The 17,500-nt window shown below is 49.9% G+C and overlaps 1 protein-coding gene across 1 annotated transcript in view; it reads right to left on the bottom strand.

Moving 5' to 3' along the window:
- LOC135248951 (CUB and sushi domain-containing protein 1-like) overlaps nucleotides 1-17,500 on the bottom strand; it is a 238,486-nt gene that overhangs the window by 94,405 nt on the left and 126,581 nt on the right. The window contains exons 10-12 of the mRNA XM_064324101.1: nucleotides 10,357-10,478; nucleotides 2,663-2,766; nucleotides 1,493-1,605 (exon numbers count right to left, since the gene is read on the bottom strand). Coding sequence (XP_064180171.1) covers nucleotides 1,493-1,605; nucleotides 2,663-2,766; nucleotides 10,357-10,478 — 339 coding nt within the window. The remainder of the gene's footprint in view (nucleotides 1-1,492; nucleotides 1,606-2,662; nucleotides 2,767-10,356; nucleotides 10,479-17,500) is intronic.

Below are 17,500 nucleotides of genomic sequence, written 5' to 3'. Positions count from 1 at the left end.
GGACTGCCCAGTGATCACTCAGCTTCATACAGCAGAACCGCCCAGCGATCACTCAGCTTCATACAGCAGGACCGCCCAGCGATCACTCAGCTTCATACAGCAGGACCGCCCAGCGATCACTCAGCTTCATACAGCACGCCTGCCCAGCGATCACTCAGCTTCATACAGCACGCCTGCCCAGCGATCACTCAGCTTCATACAGCACGCCTGCCCAGCGATCACTCAGCTTCATACAGCAGGACCGCCCAGCGATCACTCAGCTTCATACAGCACGCCTGCCCAGCGATCACTCAGCTTCATACAGCAGGACCGCCCAGCGATCACTCAGCTTCATACAGCAGGACTGCCCAGCGATCACTCAGCTTCATATAGCAAGACTGCCCAGCGATCACTCAGCTTCATATAGCAGGACTGCCCAGCGATCACTCAGCTTCATACAGCACGCCTGCCCAGCGATCACTCAGCTTCATACAGCAGGACCGCCCAGCGATCACTCAGCTTCATAAGCAGGACTGCCCAGCGATCACTCGCTTCATACGCAGGACTGACCAGCGATCACTCAGCTTCATACAGCAGGACCGCCCAGCGATCACTCAGCTTCATACAGCAGGACCGCCCAGCGATCACTCAGCTTCATATGCAGGACTGGCCAGCGATCACTCAGCTTCATACAGCAGCCTGCCCAGCGATCACTCAGCTTCATACAGCACGCCTGCCCAGCGATCACTCAGCTTCATATGCAGGACTGCCCAGCGATCACTCAGCTTCATACAGCAGGACCGCCCAGCGATCACTCAGCTTCATACAGCAGGACTGCCCAGCGATCACTCAGCTTCATATTGCAGGACTGCCCAGCGATCACTCAGCTTCATATTGCAGGACCGCCCAGCGATCACTCAGCTTCATACAGCAGGACCGCCCAGTGATCACTCAGCTTCATACAGCAGGACCGCCCAGCGATCACTCAGCTTCATACAGCAGGACCGCCCAGTGATCACTCAGCTTCATATTGCAGGACTGCCCAGCGATCACTCAGCTTCATATTGCAGGACTGGCCAGCGATCACTCAGCTTCATACAGCAGGACTGGCCAGCGATCACTCAGCTTCATATTGCAGGACTGGCCAGGCTCTCTGGGCCTGAATACAGCCTGATGCAAACGCCCAATTTATTCTACATCATACTGTGTGTAAAATGGCAGGAGGAACACCTGGGATTCAAACCGGCAACCTCTTCAAGCAAAATTTCCTCATCACCCCCCCCCCCCCCCAGACTGCTGCCATAATCAAAAGAGGGAAGGTGATGTTTTGTGAAGCCCCCCCCCCCCCCCCCAACCTGCTTCTTTCAGAGAGAGTGCAAAATCAAAATTCTGAGGGGGTGAGAGAGGAGACAGAGGGAGCTCTCCCACACACGCACGCACACACACACACACACACACTCCTCTCTGCTCTGGTCAGGTCCCATGTTTATCTGCGTTTCCTGTTTAAATTTACCTTCATAGGACAGCTTGAACCCCAGGGACCCGCTGGTGTCATCCGTCCTGAAGTTGAGCCACATCTGGTGTCCCGTGCTGACCACCAGGTCCGGTGTGCTGGTGCCAGACAACCTGCAACAGAACCAGAACCAGCTCACAGCCTGCAACAGAACCAGAACCAGCTCACAGCCTGCAACAGAACCAGACCCAGCTCACAGCCTGCAACAGAACCAGAACCAGAACCAGCTCACAGCCTACAACAGAACCAGAACCAAACCCAGACCCAGCTCACAGCCTGCAACAGAACCAGAACCAGAACCAGAACCAGAACCAGAACCAGCTCACAGCCTGCAACAGAACCAGAACCAGCTCACAGCCTGCAACAGAACCAGACCCAGCTCACAGCCTGCAACAGAACCAGAACCAGCTCACAGCCTACAACAGAACCAGAACCAAACCCAGACCCAGCTCACAGCCTGCAACAGAACCAGAACCAGAACCAGCTCACAGCCTGCAACAGAACCAGAACTAGAACCAGACCCAGCTCACAGCCTGCAACAGAACCAGACCCAGACTCAGCCCACACCTCGCCCTTCACACTGCTGTCCAATGTCCAGTCACATCCAGGAAAGGCTTGGGTCTGCACTCAGTCTGCAGATCTCCAGAACTTTGATTTATATAGACACTGTAGCAGTCTGTCCGCCAGAGAAGCGGATTGGTCTCAGTCGCCCCGGAGAGAGATGGAGAGAGAGCGCACCGACACAAACACGAAATAAATAAAAAAACCAGCAGCTGCTCCCTTCCCCCTCACAGGTTCCAGGCGAAAACAAAAAACTAAAACAACAAGCTAGAATAACAAAGACAATATGAAGTAAAATGGTGCGACCACTTTCCCTTGCTCTGCCATAGTCCCCTGAATATTAAAACCAGATCCACAGGCCCACAACTCTGGATTTTATTCCTTCTTGAGAGCCATGTAGCCAACTTTGCCTGACCAAAAAGGAAGTTAAGCAACATGCTTTTTTCTTTTGTTCCTTTTGTGTACCTTGGCCCCAGTATGTACATCTCCACTGTAAGAACCGCTCCCATCCTCCCACAGAGCATGATAGGCAAAGTGAAAACAGAGAGAGAGAGAGAGAGATAGAAAGAAAGAGAGAGAGAAAGAAAGGTCCAAACAGATAATACTCACACATGAAATATGGTTTTCTGATCTCCTACAGAGCCTCCGTCTCCCACGGTTAGCGTGTCGTAGCCCCGCTCCAGCTCAAACTCCTCGAACATCAGCTTAATCACCTGTAAGGGACCAGCGTTACAGCGTTACAGTGTGTAACAGGACTGAGAGAGGTCAGTGTTACAGCGTTACAGTGTGTCACAGGAGTGAGAGAGACCAGCGTTACAGCGTTACAGTGTGTCACAGGACTGAGAGAGATCAGTGTTACAGCGTTACAGTGTGTCACAGGAGTGAGAGAGATCAGCATTACAGCATTACAGTGTGTCACAGGAGTGAGAGAGACCAGCGTTACAGCGTTACAGTGTGTCACAGGAGTGAGAGAGATCAGTGTTACAGCGTTACAGTGTGTCACAGGACTGAGAGAGATCAGTGTTACAGCGTTACAGTGTGTCACAGGAGTGAGAGAGATCAGTGTTACAGGGTTACAGGTGTAACGGGAGTGAGAGAGATCAGTGTTACAGCGTTACAGTGTGTCACAGGAGTGAGAGAGACCAGCGTTACAGCGTTACAGTGTGTCACAGGACTGAGAGAGATCAGTGTTACAGCGTTACAGTGTGTCACAGGAGTGAGAGAGATCAGCGTTACAGCGTTACAGTGTGTCACAGGAGTGAGAGAGACCAGCGTTACAGTGTGTCACAGGAGTGAGAGAGATCAGTGTTACAGCGTTACAGTGTGTCACAGGACTGAGAGAGATCAGTATTACAGCGTTACAGTGTGTCACAGAAGTGAGAGAGATCAGTGTTACAGGGTTACAGGTGTAACGGGAGTGAGAGAGATCAGTGTTACAGGGTTACAGGTGTAACGGGAATGAGAAAGATCAGTGTTACAGGGTTACAGGTGTAACGGGAATGAGAAAGATCAGTGTTACAGGTGTAACAGGAGTGAGAGAGATCAGTGTTACAGCATTACAGCGTTACAGGTGTGTCACAGGAGTGAGAGAGATCAGTGTTACAGGGTTACAGGTGTGTCACAGGAGTGAGAGAGATGAGTGTTACAGCGTTACGGTGTGTCAGGTGTGAGAGAGATCAGTGTTACAGCATTACAGTGTGTCACAGGAGTGAGAGAGATCAGTGTTACAGGGTTACAGGTGTAACAGGAGTGAGAGAGATCAGTGTTACAGCATTACAGTGTGTCACAGGAGTGAGAGAGATCAGTGTTACAGGGTTACAGGTGTAACAGGAGTGAGAGAGATCAGTGTTACAGCTTTAGTGTGTCACAGGAGTGAGAGAGATCAGTGTTACAGCATTACAGTGTGTCACAGGAGTGAGAGAGATCAGTGTTACAGCGTTACAGTGTGTCACAGGAGTGAGAGAGATCAGTGTTACAAGTGTAACAGGAGTGAGAGAGATCAGTGTTACAGGTGTAACAGGAGTGAGAGAGATCAGTGTTACAGGGTTACAGGTGTAACGGGAGTGAAAGAGATCAGTGTTACAGGGTTACAGTGTGTCACAGGAGTGAGAGAGATCAGTGTTACAGGTGTAACGGGAGTGAGAGAGATCAGTGTTACAGGGTTACAGGTGTAACAGGAGTGAGAGAGATCAGTGTTACAGGGTTACAGGTGTAACAGGAGTGAGAGAGATCAGTGTTACAGAAAAGGCTTTAACCCCCCCTCCCCCACCCAAACTGTTTCAGAAGAGCCTGACTTGTGTGTGCTATTAATCAGCAGCTCTAAGGATGTTTAATTAATGGTGTTCCTTCAGACACGCGGTGCGTCGGCTCTACGTATCAAACTCCACCATATGCTCGCATCTCAGCTCTGCATGAATAATTCATCCACAGCCAGCATTCAGACCCAGAGCTCTCACTGCAGCTTCAGGGCCAGGGAGGCTAATCAAACCCAGAACAAAACGTCACTTCTGGAAGCTTTAAAAACAACGGCACTACATGTGTAATGAGGCTCGCTGTACAACCTGCTGGCAGTGCTGAGCCCTATTCACACACACACACACACACGCACACACGCACATGCACACACGCACACATAAACACATGCACATACACACAGACGCACATAAACAGGAAGCATTCTTACATCCATTATCTAATCCACTTATTCCTGGTCAGGGTCACTGGGGGACTGGAGCCTATCCCAGCATGCAATGGGGGAGAGGCAGAAAAACACCCTGGACAGGACACTGCACGCACACACCATTCACTCACACACTCATACCTGAAGGCAATTTAGACTCTCCAATTGGCCCACCCTGCATGCCTTAGCACTCAGGGGGGACTTTGAACCAATTGGAAACCGCTGTGGACAACATCCGAAATCCACGTAGAAAGGCCCAGGCCGGACTGGAGCACAGAAAGGCCCAGGCCGGGCTGGAACACAGAAAGGCCCAGGCCGGACTGGAGCACAGAAAGGCCCAGGCCGGACTGGAACACAGAAAGGCCCAGGCCGGACTGGAACACAGAAAGGCCCAGGCCGGACTGGAACACAGAAAGGCCCAGGCCGGACTGGAACACAGAAAGGCCCAGGCCGGACTGGAGCACAGAAAGGCCCAGGCCGGACTGGAACACAGAAAGGCCCAGGCCGGACTGGAACACAGAAAGGCCCAGGCCGGACTGGAGCACAGGACCTTCCTGCTGTGAGGTGACAGTGCTATCCACTGCACCACCCAGTTTCACAGTTTAATGAATGTTTTAAACAGCCTGCTGGACACACGTGAGCCACCATGACCTCAGGCACTGTCAGCCCAAAGACGCAGATAAAAGACGAGTATTAAAATGTAAATCTAAAAGGGAAACTATTCCCTGTTCTAGCCCCGCAGGAAGGAAAAAAACAAAACAAATCAGACTCCTTCTGTCCCTGCACATTTTTTACAACGTAAATAAGTCATATAAACAGTAAGCATTTTATTTTAGTAAAAGTGAAAATAACTACGTCAACAGAAATAAGGACGGAGAGAAATAAGCAATGCTGTCTGAGTTCAGTCTGAAATTGGTTTCCGGGTTCCTGCACATTCTTATTGTTTATATAAATGCAAATAGATGCGTCTCCAGCAGTAAACGATCTGTGCAATGAAATCATCTGGGGGTTGCCGGAGGGTGGGGGGGGGTGAGGTGTCGGGCGTCACAGTGCCAGGGTAGTTTTCTCCTCACAGCAGGTCCGGCTGCATCGACAGACTGCAGGTGCTACTGACAGCGATACTAACAACGATACTCACAGAGCCACTGACAGTGCTACTGACAGTGATGCTGACAGCGCTACAGACAGTGATACTGACAGCAATAACGACAGGACATGACGGCAGCTGTCTGACAGGCTCTGACATGCACTCTGACAGCTTCTATGACAGCACATATCGCTGCATAACTGACGCATTACTCAGTTGGTTGACAGGTGGTTGTCGGCGTACTGCAGGTATCTCATGCAGCGATGCATGACACGCAGTGCTACTGACAGCGATACTAACAACGATACTCACAGAGCCACTGACAGTGCTACTGACAGCGATGCTGACAGCGCTACAGACAGTGTTACTGACAGTGCTACTGACAGCGTACTGACGGGTGCTACGGTGTGACAGCACTACTGACAGCACTACTGACAGCGCTACTGACGGCGCTGCTGACAGCGCTACTGACAGCACTACTGACAGCGCTACTGACAGCACTACTACAGCGCTACTGACAGCATTACTGACAGTGCTACTGACAGTGCTACTGACAGCGCTACTGACAGTGCTACTGACAGCACTACTACAGTGCTACTGACAGCATTACTGACAGCAAGCCCAATGGAGCGTGTGCGCTCATCCAGCGATGATGTCACACATGCCCGTCAATCAAACAAAAAGGGCGCGGTCAGCTCCTAAAACAACACCAGAGTGTTTGACTGTCACACAAGGCTATAAGCCTCGCCGCGTCATTTATCTGAAAGTCTAGCGGTGCGTGACGTCTGTCTGAGTGCGATATTCATTCTGCATCACCTCGGCAACCACATCAGCCGCTTAACTGTGACATTATACTGTTCGTGTGGCCTACTTTCACTTCAGAGTAAAGCCTGATATCTGCTAATCACAAGAGCAGATGGTCGATTGATTTCCAAACCCCCGATGTGCTTTTTGGGGTGAGGAATGGACAGTGGCTGAGTGTGATTACCGTTACTCTGGAACCAGAGGGAGCGACCGCTTTTCGAGAAAGCCTGGAGTCATCTCCACGCTCGCGTTCCTGTTTCACGCGATCCAGAGCCGTTCCAAAGTGATCCCGAGCGCCACAAAAGTGCCGCTTTCATAATTAAAAACTGTCCTATGAAACAGTAGATTAATCAGCTAATGGAGAAAACATGTTTTCGCACAGAGGGTGGATCCAAGCCACGAAGCTAGCTCTGGCACAAGTGAGGGATAGCTCTCCATCTCTCTCTCTCTCTCTCTCCCTCCCTCTATCCCCCTTCATCTCTCTCTCTCTCTCTCTCTCTCCCTCTATCCCCCTCCATCTCTCTCTCTCTCTCTCGCTCTCTCACTCTCTCTCCCCCTCCATCTCTCTTTCTCTCTCTCTCATTTCTGTCACACTGAGCGCAATCACCCATAAATTAACACAACTGCTCCCAGATTGGTAAGCGATTGTGGTGAACGCCCCGCTCCATGTGCCCTGTGGCCTGAGGGGGAGCAGCGCCCAGTGCGTCTGACGGTGATGCGGCACACAGCCCAAAGAGTCAAACCCCATTAATCTAAACGGCGCCAATGCAGAGGCTAACAGTCCTTCACCACAACAACCCAACGAGCCACGACACTAATGCAGAGGCCAGCGGTCCTTAACCACAACAACCCAACGAGCCACAGCGCTAATACAGAGGCCAGCGGTCCTTAACCACAACAACCCAACGAGCCACGGCATAATGCAGAGGCCAGCGGTCCTTAACCACAACAACCCAACGAGCCACGGCGCTAATGCAGAGGCCAACGGTCCTTAACCACAACACCCACAGCCACGGCACTAATGCAGAGGCCACGTCCTTAACCACAACAACCCAACGAGCCACGGCACTAATGCAGAGGCCAACGGTCCTTAACCACAACAACCCAACGAGCCACGGCGCTAATGCAGAGGCCAGCGGTCCTTAACCACAACAACCCAACGAGCCACGGCGCTAATGCAGAGGCCAACGGTCCTTAACCACAACAACCCAACGAGCCACGGCGCTAATGCAGAGGCCAACGGTCCTTAACCACAACAACCCAACGAGCCACGGCACTAATGCAGAGGCCAACGGTCCTTAACCACAACAACCCAAGCCACGGCGCTAATGCAGAGGCTAACAGTCCTTCACCACAACAACCCAACAGCCATGGCGCTAATGCAGAGGCCAACGGTCCTTAACCACAACAACCCAACGAGCCACGGCGCTAATGCAGAGGCCAACGGTCCTTAACCACAACAACCCAACGAGCCACGCGCTAATGCAGAGGCACGGTCTTAACCAACAACCCAACGAGCCATGGCGCTAATGCACAGGCCAACGGTCCTTAACCACAACAACCCAACGAGCCACGGTGCTAATGCAGAGGCCAACGGTCCTTAACCACAACAACCCAACGAGTCACAGCGCTAATGCAGAGGCCAACGGTCCTTAACCACAACAACCCAACGAGCCACGGCGCTAATGCAGAGGCAAACAGTCCTTAACCACAACAACCCAACGAGCCACAGCGCTAATGCAGAGCTACGTCCTTACCCAACAACCAACGAGCCACGCCTAATGCAGAGCCACCGTCCTTAACCACAACAACCCAACGAGCCACGGCCTAATGCAGAGGCCAACGGTCCTTCACCACAACAACCCAACGAGCCACGGCACTAATGCAGAGGCCAGCGGTCCTTAACCACAACAACCCAACAAGCCCATTAAAACCACAGCGCGCAGACGTACAGTCCACACTTCACCCTAAACAAGATTACCCCACGTGCACTGAACTCCACTCCTTTTCCATTACACACTTCTGTGTAATCACAGTTATGCTGCGTCCCGATGACCAACAATATTCCCAAAATTAACACTTAAAATGACATCAACTAGATTAATTCTGTTCAATTAAAGTCAATGACTCAACACCCTGTGATTAGATTGAATCTGGGCCTGAATCACTAAACTAAGCAACACAATAACAAACTTAAGGGGGGGGGGGGTGTAATAAAGCAAACTTATCAGATGTAAATCAATTCAGTTTATGAGACCGGCTTGCTGGAATAAACAAGCTGTGCATTAGAAAGTCACGAAACAAAACATGTGCAAATTGTGCCTTACATCATCCAGGGAACTGATGGGACTAATGGAAGAGCAGGAACGTGTACTTGATAATAATGAAAAGTTCATTTGAGTTCATTTCAGGAACAAAAATGCGGTAAGCAGTACAGGGAGGGGGGAGTGTGGTGAGCGGTGTGAGGAGAGGGGAACGTGGTGAGCGGTGTGGGGAGAGGAGAACGCTTCTTCACTGGCCCAAACTCTGTTCGTCATTCTAACCAAAGTTCCTTCGCTCCCTAAACCTGAACCATTCAAATTCTCCCTTCTCTCATTCTCTCTACCTCTCTTTTCCTCACACATACTATTCTTCCTCTCCTTATCTCCTTTTTATTTTTCTATCTCTCCCCTCTCCTCACTGCCTTTCTATCTGTCTCTTTCCCTCCACGTCTCGCGTTCTCTCTCTCCACATCCCTCTCTCTGCCACAAACAGGTGACAGTGACACGGGTGACACGGTCAGAGGGAGAAACCCATCACACAGGAAGCTGTAAAACACAAACTTCCTGTCTGAGAACAGGCAGCAGTGAAGCCATCTCCCCCGCCCGCTTACAGACACAGCATGCTTCACACCGCCGTTAGCACGTTAGCAGCCCTGCGCGGTAATCGCAGAGCGCTGGGGATGATGCCAGACACTGAGAGCACGGCGGAATCCTTCAGCTTTCTCAGAGCAGGGTTCCACTGGGGAATTTTATTACAGGAAATCCATTCATTTAAAAGTGGATGCCTGAGTTTTATACGATGAGGGGTTCAGAGCTTTGGAAAGACAGCTCTACAGGTTCAGTTTACTGGCCACACACAGTACAACAGGAGAGTCACTGACTATTTAACACCCTACAGGCCACACACAGTACTACAGGAGAGCCTGTGACTATTTTACACCCTACAGACCACACACAGTACTACAGGAGAGCCAGTGACTATTTTAAACCCTACAGGCAACACACAGTACTACAGGAGAGGCAGTGACTATTTTACACCCTACAGGCCACACAGTACTACAGGAGAGGCAGTGACTATTTTACACCCTACAGGCAACACACAGTACTACAGGAGAGCCAGTGACTATTTTATACCCTACAGGCCACACAGTACTACAGGAGAGGCCGTGACTATTTTACAACCTACAGGGCACACACAGTATTACAGGAGAGCCAGTGACTATTTTACGCCCTACAGGCCACATAGTACAACAGGAGAGGCAGTGACTATTTTATACTCTACAGGACACACAGTACTACAGGAGAGGCAGTGACTATTTTACACCCTACAGACCACACACAGTACTACAGGAGAGCCAGTGACTATTTTACGCCCTACAGGCCACACAGTACTACAGGAGAGGCAGTGACTATTTTACACCCTACAGGCCACACACCGTACTACAGGTGTGGCTTCCACCAGCCATTTTACCTTAAAGGGGTCAGTCGCTGTGATGACCCAGGAGCAGTTGGCGTTGTTGTCGTACTGGACGGGGAAATTTGGAGAAGTGAGTATTCCCCGAGGACCCTGGAGCTGTCCACCACACATGGGTGCTGAAAGAGAAGGATGTGGAGAGGGAGAGAGAGAGAGAGAGAGAGAGAGAGAGTGAGAACAGCTTTAGGAACATGTCCCCAAAATTTCCAGCAGAATCTTCAGAATACAGAAAATAAAGGAGCTTTCCATAAGAAATGAGGACAGACACAAAACCTAATGGAACTGTTCATTAAACCTAATTCTGAAATGACACAACACAAACCCAGGGAGTTCTCCATCAAAAGCTAGTGCTGAAACACATGACACAAAACAAACCCATGGAGCTGTCCAACAAAAGCCAGTGCTGAAACACATGACACAAAACACAAACCCATGGAGCTGTCCACTGAGAGCTAGTGCTGAAATAACACAACACAATGCCTATTGAGCTGTCCATTGAAAGCTAGTGCTAAAACAACGTAAGACAAAACCCATGGAGCTGTCCATCAGAATCTAGTTCTGAAACGATGCATAACACAAAACCCATGGCATTATCAATGGAAAGCCAGAGCAGATGCAATGCATAACACAAAACCCGATGGAGCTGTCCTGTCGAAAGCTAGTTCTAAAACATTACATAATGCAAAACCCACAGAGCTCTCCACTGTAAACAAGTGCTGAAGCTGTCAGCAATAAAAACACCACAGAATTGTCCTCTGCACTGCAGGTACCCCCAGCCTCCTGGACCTGCCCCTGACACAAAGGATCTATGGCTCCTGGACCTATCTATGGTAATCTCTATGAGTACAGATGTCATTTTATCAACATTTTAACTATGTTATTCTCTATGAGTAAAGACATGAATACTTTATCTACAGTTGTGTTGGTCTTGACTGTGAGTGCAGATAGGAAACTATCTACATCTGCAGATAGGACATCAGCTTCCTCGGGATTTCCCTCTGGATACACATGAAGGACATCAGGACTGATACATCAGGACTCTGCGCTGCAGCTGGCAGGCTTTCAGCTATTCAGAGCGGATCGCGACACAGAGGGCTCCGGCAAAATGAAAGGTGGAGGTATTTGTTTTTATACAAACAGTGGCTGGTGTAAAGATGTTACAGTGATTATGCAGCACTGTTCTCCTGTTCTGGAAACTTTTTTCATTAACTGCAAACCCTTCTACTCCCCCCGCGAGTTCGCTTCATTCATTCTGGTCGGTGTTTACATTCCACCGCAAGCCCTCGTGCAGGAGGCACAGCGTACGCTCGCCGACCAGATACTGTGTGTGGAGCGGACAAACCCGGACTCTTTCGTTATCGTCCTCGGCGACTTTAACAAAGGGAATCTCAGCCACGAACTGCCTAAATACCACCAGTTGATTAAATGCCCGACCAGAGAGGAGAACACTTTAGATCACTGCTACAGTACAATCAACCGTGCCTATCACGCCGTCCCCGCGCTGCACTGGGACACTCTGACCACATCATAGTCCACCTGATTCCTGCATACAGGCAGAAATTAAAACTCTGCAAACCTGTTGTGAGGACATCTAAGAAGTGGACCAGTGAAGCTATGGAGGATCTTCGCACGTGCTTGGACTGCACTGACTGGGATGTTTTCAGGACTGCTACCATCAGTCTGGATGAGTACACAGAGGCTGTGACATCATACATCAGCTTCTGTGAGGACAGCTGTGTACCATCACGCACCAGGGTTATCTACAACAACGACAAACCCTGGTTTACAGCTAAACTCAGACAGCTAAGGCTGGCAAAGGAGGAAGCATTTAGGAGTGGGGACAAGGACCGGTTTAAAGAGTCTAAATACAGGTTTAGCAAGGCGGTGAGAGATGCTAAACGACTGTACTCTGAGAAACTCCAACAGCAGTTCTCAGAAAACAACTCGGCCTCTGTCTGGAAGGGCCTCAGACAGATCACCAACTACAAACCGAAAGCCCCCCACTCCACTAATGACTTGCGCCTGGCCAACGACCTGAATGAGTTTTACTGCCGATTTGAAAGACAATGGGACAGTCCTGACACCATCCCCATTCACCAGCTCCAGACCACCAGCTCCTCCTCCCCCATCTCAGCAGGAGCCCGGGCCTCTCTACAATCACCCACCTCAGAGGCCCCCTCCCCCTCCCCTATCACAATGACGACTCTCTCCCTCCTGGAGAGGGACGTTAACAGACTATTCAAGAGACAGAACCCCCGCAAAGCAGCTGGACCAGACTCTGTCTCTCCCTCCACCCTGAAGCACTGTGCCGATCAGCTGTCTCCGGTGTTCACAGACATTTTTAACACCTCACTGGAGACATGCCACGTACCAGCCTGCTTCAAGACCTCTACCATTATCCCCGTCCCCAAAAAAACAAGGACCGCAGGACTCAATGACTACAGACCCGTCGCCCTGACCTCTGTGGTAATGAAGTCTTTTGAGCGCCTTGTACTGTCCCACCTCAAAACCATCACGGACCCACTCCTGGACCCCCTGCAGTTCGCATACAGAGCCAACAGGTCTGTGGACGATGCTGTAAACATGGCCCTCCACTTCATCCTCCAGCACCTGGACACTGCAGGAACCTATGTCAGGATCCTGTTTGTGGACTTCAGCTCCGCCTTCAATACCATCATCCCGGCTCTACTACAGGACAAGCTTTCCCAGCTGCACGTGCCTGACTGCACCTGCAGGTGGATCACCGACTTCCTGTCTGACAGGAAGCAGCACGTGAAGCTGGGGAAACACGTCTCCGACTCCCGGACCATCAGCACCGGCTCCCCTCAAGGCTGCGTCCTTTCTCCTCTACTCTTCTCCCTGTATACCAATAGCTGCACCTCCAGTCATCAGTCAGTCAAGCTCCTGAAGTTTGCAGACGACACCACTCTCATTGGACTCATCTCTGGTGGGGATGAGTCTGCCTACAGGAGAGAGATTGAACATCTGGTGTCCTGGTGCAGCCATAACAACCTGGAGCTCAACGCCCTAAAGACAGTAGAGATGGTAGTGGACTTCAGAAGGAACGCAGCCCCACCCGCCCCCATCACCCTGCATGACTCCCCAGTCGACACTGTGGAGTCCTTCTGCTTCCTGGGCACCATCATCACCCAGGACCTCAAGTGGGAGCTGAACATCACCTCCCTCACCAAGAAGGCTCAGCAGAGGATGTACTTCCTGCGGCAGCTGAAGAAGTTCAACCTGCCAATGACAATGATGGTGCACTTCTACACTGCCATCATTGAGTCCATCCTCACCTCCTCCATCACCATCTGGTACGCTGCTGCCACTGCCAAGGACAAGGGCAGACTGCAGCGTATCATTTGCGCTGCTGAGAGGGTGATTGGCTGCAATCTGCCATCCCTCCAGGACCTGCACACCTCCAGGGCCCTGAGGCGGGCAGGAAAGATTGTGGCCGACCCCTCCCACCCTGGACACAAACTCTTTCAAACACTCCCCTCCGGCAGGAGGCTGCGGTCCATCAGGACCAAAACCTCACGACACAAGAACAGTTTTTTCCCGACTGCAGCTGGCCTCATCAACAAGGCCCGGGACCCCCACTGATACTGTACTGTTATCCTGACCCCCACGGACACCAAACAGACAGCACCTGTACTCATAACACTTTATCCCCTTGCACTATTGTTTATTGTTTACTGTTTACCGTTTGCACTATGTTTATGTTATTTTATGTCTGTTATGTTTTTATTGCACTATGTTTATTCCATTTTATTTATCTTATTTTATGTTCACTGTTATGCACCACCTGACCAAAACAAATTCCTCGTATGTGTAAACCTACTTGGCAATAAAACCTGATTCTGATTCTAAAACCTGATTCTGATTCTGAAACATGGTGTGCCTAGTGTTCTCCCTCCACCATCAGGACCGCATAATGAAGGGAGAACTTCCTGTGGATACTGAAGATCCAGCTCTTCAGACTGCTCCACTGCCCCCCCCCCCCCATCCCCACTCTGTAGCAGGAGACTGAAGACCCAGCTCTTTAGACTGTTCAAGGGTTGGGTAGCATAGATAGCCAGTACTGTGGTGATGCAGCATTTTTACTCATTGGTCTGGGAATATGATTCATTTTAACGACCTGAATGTACTCCTGCATCGTAGGCTGATCTACATTAGACTGTCTGCAAATTGAATGCAATGTAATAATATCTATGGTTCTTTGTTTAGCACATACTGAACAATAGATATTCTGTACATCCCAGGTCACATCTTTCAATCCTACAACTGAAAGTTTCCAGCTGTAGCTGCATGTTGTTGTTTTTTTCACTTTCTCCACCTGCTGTACTGCTGCCGGTGAAGTGGAGTGAATATTCTATCAGTGAGGATTGGGTAAATTGATTTTCAGATCTCCAAATAAAGCAAGAAACCTTTTGTGCACTTCTTTTTTTTATTTTTTCTTCGAAAGGTGTCAATATTATTCAAATGATTCTGCGAAGCGAATAGAGAACAAAGGGAAAATTAGCCGGCCAGGATCTTTTGTTCTGACCCCTCTCCCCGGACTCAGAAAAAAACAGAACATGTGTTGCTCATTCTTACCTGCAGCCGTACCTGACTGCTCCCTCTCTCATTATACCCCACCGCACAGGCGGCGGGGGCCAGAGGGGCCAAGCGGACCGCTGGTTAAAAATGGCCGCCTGACGTCACAACCCAATTACAGCATCCTGCTGAGGCAGCGCGGCGCTAACAGCGCTAACAGCACAGCGCGGCGCTAACAGCACAGCGCGGCGCTAACAGCACAGCGCGGCGCTAACAGCGCTAACAGCACAGCATGGCGCTAACAGCACAGCGCAGCGCTAACAGCACAGCGCGGCGCTAACAGCACAGCGCGGCGCTAACAGCGCTAACAGCACAGCGCGGCGCTAACAGCGCTAACAGCACAGCGCGGCGCTAACAGCGCTAACAGCACAGCGTGGCGCTAACAGCGCTAACAGCACAGCGCGGCGCTAACAGCGCTAACAGCACAGCGCGGCGCTAACAGCGCTAACAGCACAGCGCGGCGCTAACAGCACAGCGCGGCGCTAACAGCACTAACAGCACAGCGCTGCGCTAACAGCGCTAACAGCACAGCGTGGCGCTAACAGCGCTAACAGCACAGCGCGGCGCTAACAGCGCTAATGCTGCACAGAGGCTAAGAGCCCCTCTCAGGACCAGGAACCTCGCCGGGAGACTGACAAAGGTCAGAGATACAGCTGAGATACAGAGCTGTGCGTGTGTGTGTGTGTGTGTGTGTGTGTGACTGTGAGTGTGTGAGTGACTGTGAGTGTGTGTGTGTGCATGTATATGTGCGTGTGTGTGTGTGTGACTGTGAGTGTGTGTGTGTGTGTGTGACTGTGTGTGTGTGTGTGTGTGAGGGGGGGGTGAGTCTGTGTGTGAGTGACTATGTGTTTGTGTGTGTGTGTGTGTGTTAGAGTATGTGTGTGTCTACATTAATTTGACTGCCCGCATGTGTGCTTAAGTGAACAGCATATTATCATAAGGAAGGAAAATAAATTCAAAACCTCTTTTAATTGTGAAGATGACTGCAGCCAGGTTGGTGTGTGTGTGTCTCTGTATATTAGTATGTGTGTATGTGTATATTAGTGTGTATGCAATGAGTCAGATGTACTTATCCCTTAATCCATCAGCACCATTTTATGCAGCAATGATGGATGGCAGTTAACTTCATGGCATTTAATGCTAAGATGCTGCTGCACTGCTATTTCCATAATTCATAGCTTAGCATATTATCCACTGAATTAATGAGGAGCTTTTGAGTTACAACTAGCCATTTGGTTTTCGTTGGATGGATAAAACAGAAAAACAGCACAGTAACTCTTCCCTGGTCTACTGTGGAGAGGAGTACAGAAGCACCTTTAAATCGCACCCCACCCCCCCCTCCAACCCACCACCCCCCAATCAGCACTGAAGAGGAGGGGGGAGTGCAAGGTGAGGAGTTATAGCCAATCACAGCCTTCGCAAAACAAACAGAAACCTCTTTCTCTGCGGCCAAACCCATCCAGAGATCGGACGCAGGAAAACAAAAGGCTCTATTAAAGGAAACCCTGTTCAGGGAAACATGCAGAAGCCTGGATTCAGTCAGCTTTTACCCTTAATTTAATTTCCACTTACCAATAAAAGCAAGCAATCTTTTTTTAGAGTTTATTTCAGTGATTGCTGAATTGTGCTTGTAAAGAGGGAAAAAAACGTATATTTGTGAGTGGAGTGAAGTGCCAGTGCTGGAAGGATTCTGGCTACAGTCCCTGAGTGATCGCTTTAATCGTTCTTCACAGCACGGGCCTGTGGAACCCCACATCCAACACATCACAATCTCTCTCTCTCTCTCTCTATCTCTCTCTCTTTCCTCTCTCTCTATCTATCTCTCTCTCTGCCTCTCTCTCTCTATCTCACATATTCTCTCTGTCTGTCTCTGCCTCTCTCTCTCTCAAATTCAAATTCAAATTCAAATAAGCTTTATTGGCATGGTAAGGGTACATTTACATTGCCAAAGCATACACTGACGTGACAAACATAACAGATAGGTAATAACAATTTAACTACAATAAACAGAACAAAATCCAGAAGACGGAAATAAAATTCTACATCTAGAAGATAACGCAGACAAAATGGCGATGAACTATAACTTTGCTTTTTGGTGTCAATGTTACTCCCTGTCCTTCAGTCTGTGGCAAGTGGCAATGTATTGTGCTGCCAAATCCACACATTCCCATCTCTCTCTCAAAAGGAATGGCAGCTTCTCTGTCTCAGAGCATCTCAAATTGTGGGCAGATTTCTTGCATTTTGAGGAAGAACAGCGACCTTGCCTCTCTGTATTTCTCACATTTCGTGAGGAAATGAAGCTCTGTCTCCACCTCTTCAATGTTACAAAGTAAGCACAACCTGTCCTCTCTGGGCAGCCAGGTCTGCCGGTGTCTAGCTGTCTCAATAGCCAGGTTGTGTTCACTGATTCTATCTTGTCAATATTTATCTTGTTTTTAAATCTTTCACTGTGGTCAGGTAATCTGCCACAGTATACTCTCTTTTTAGGGCCTGATAGCACTCTAATTGGCTTTGTGTTCTTGTTTGTGCATCCCAATGCGTGATG

This window comes from Anguilla rostrata, chromosome 1, assembly GCF_018555375.3.
Source record: "Anguilla rostrata isolate EN2019 chromosome 1, ASM1855537v3, whole genome shotgun sequence".
Taxonomy (NCBI): domain Eukaryota; kingdom Metazoa; phylum Chordata; class Actinopteri; order Anguilliformes; family Anguillidae; genus Anguilla; species Anguilla rostrata.
Note: the sequence above shows the minus strand (reverse complement) of the source record. Positions and strands in the feature narration are given on the sequence as shown.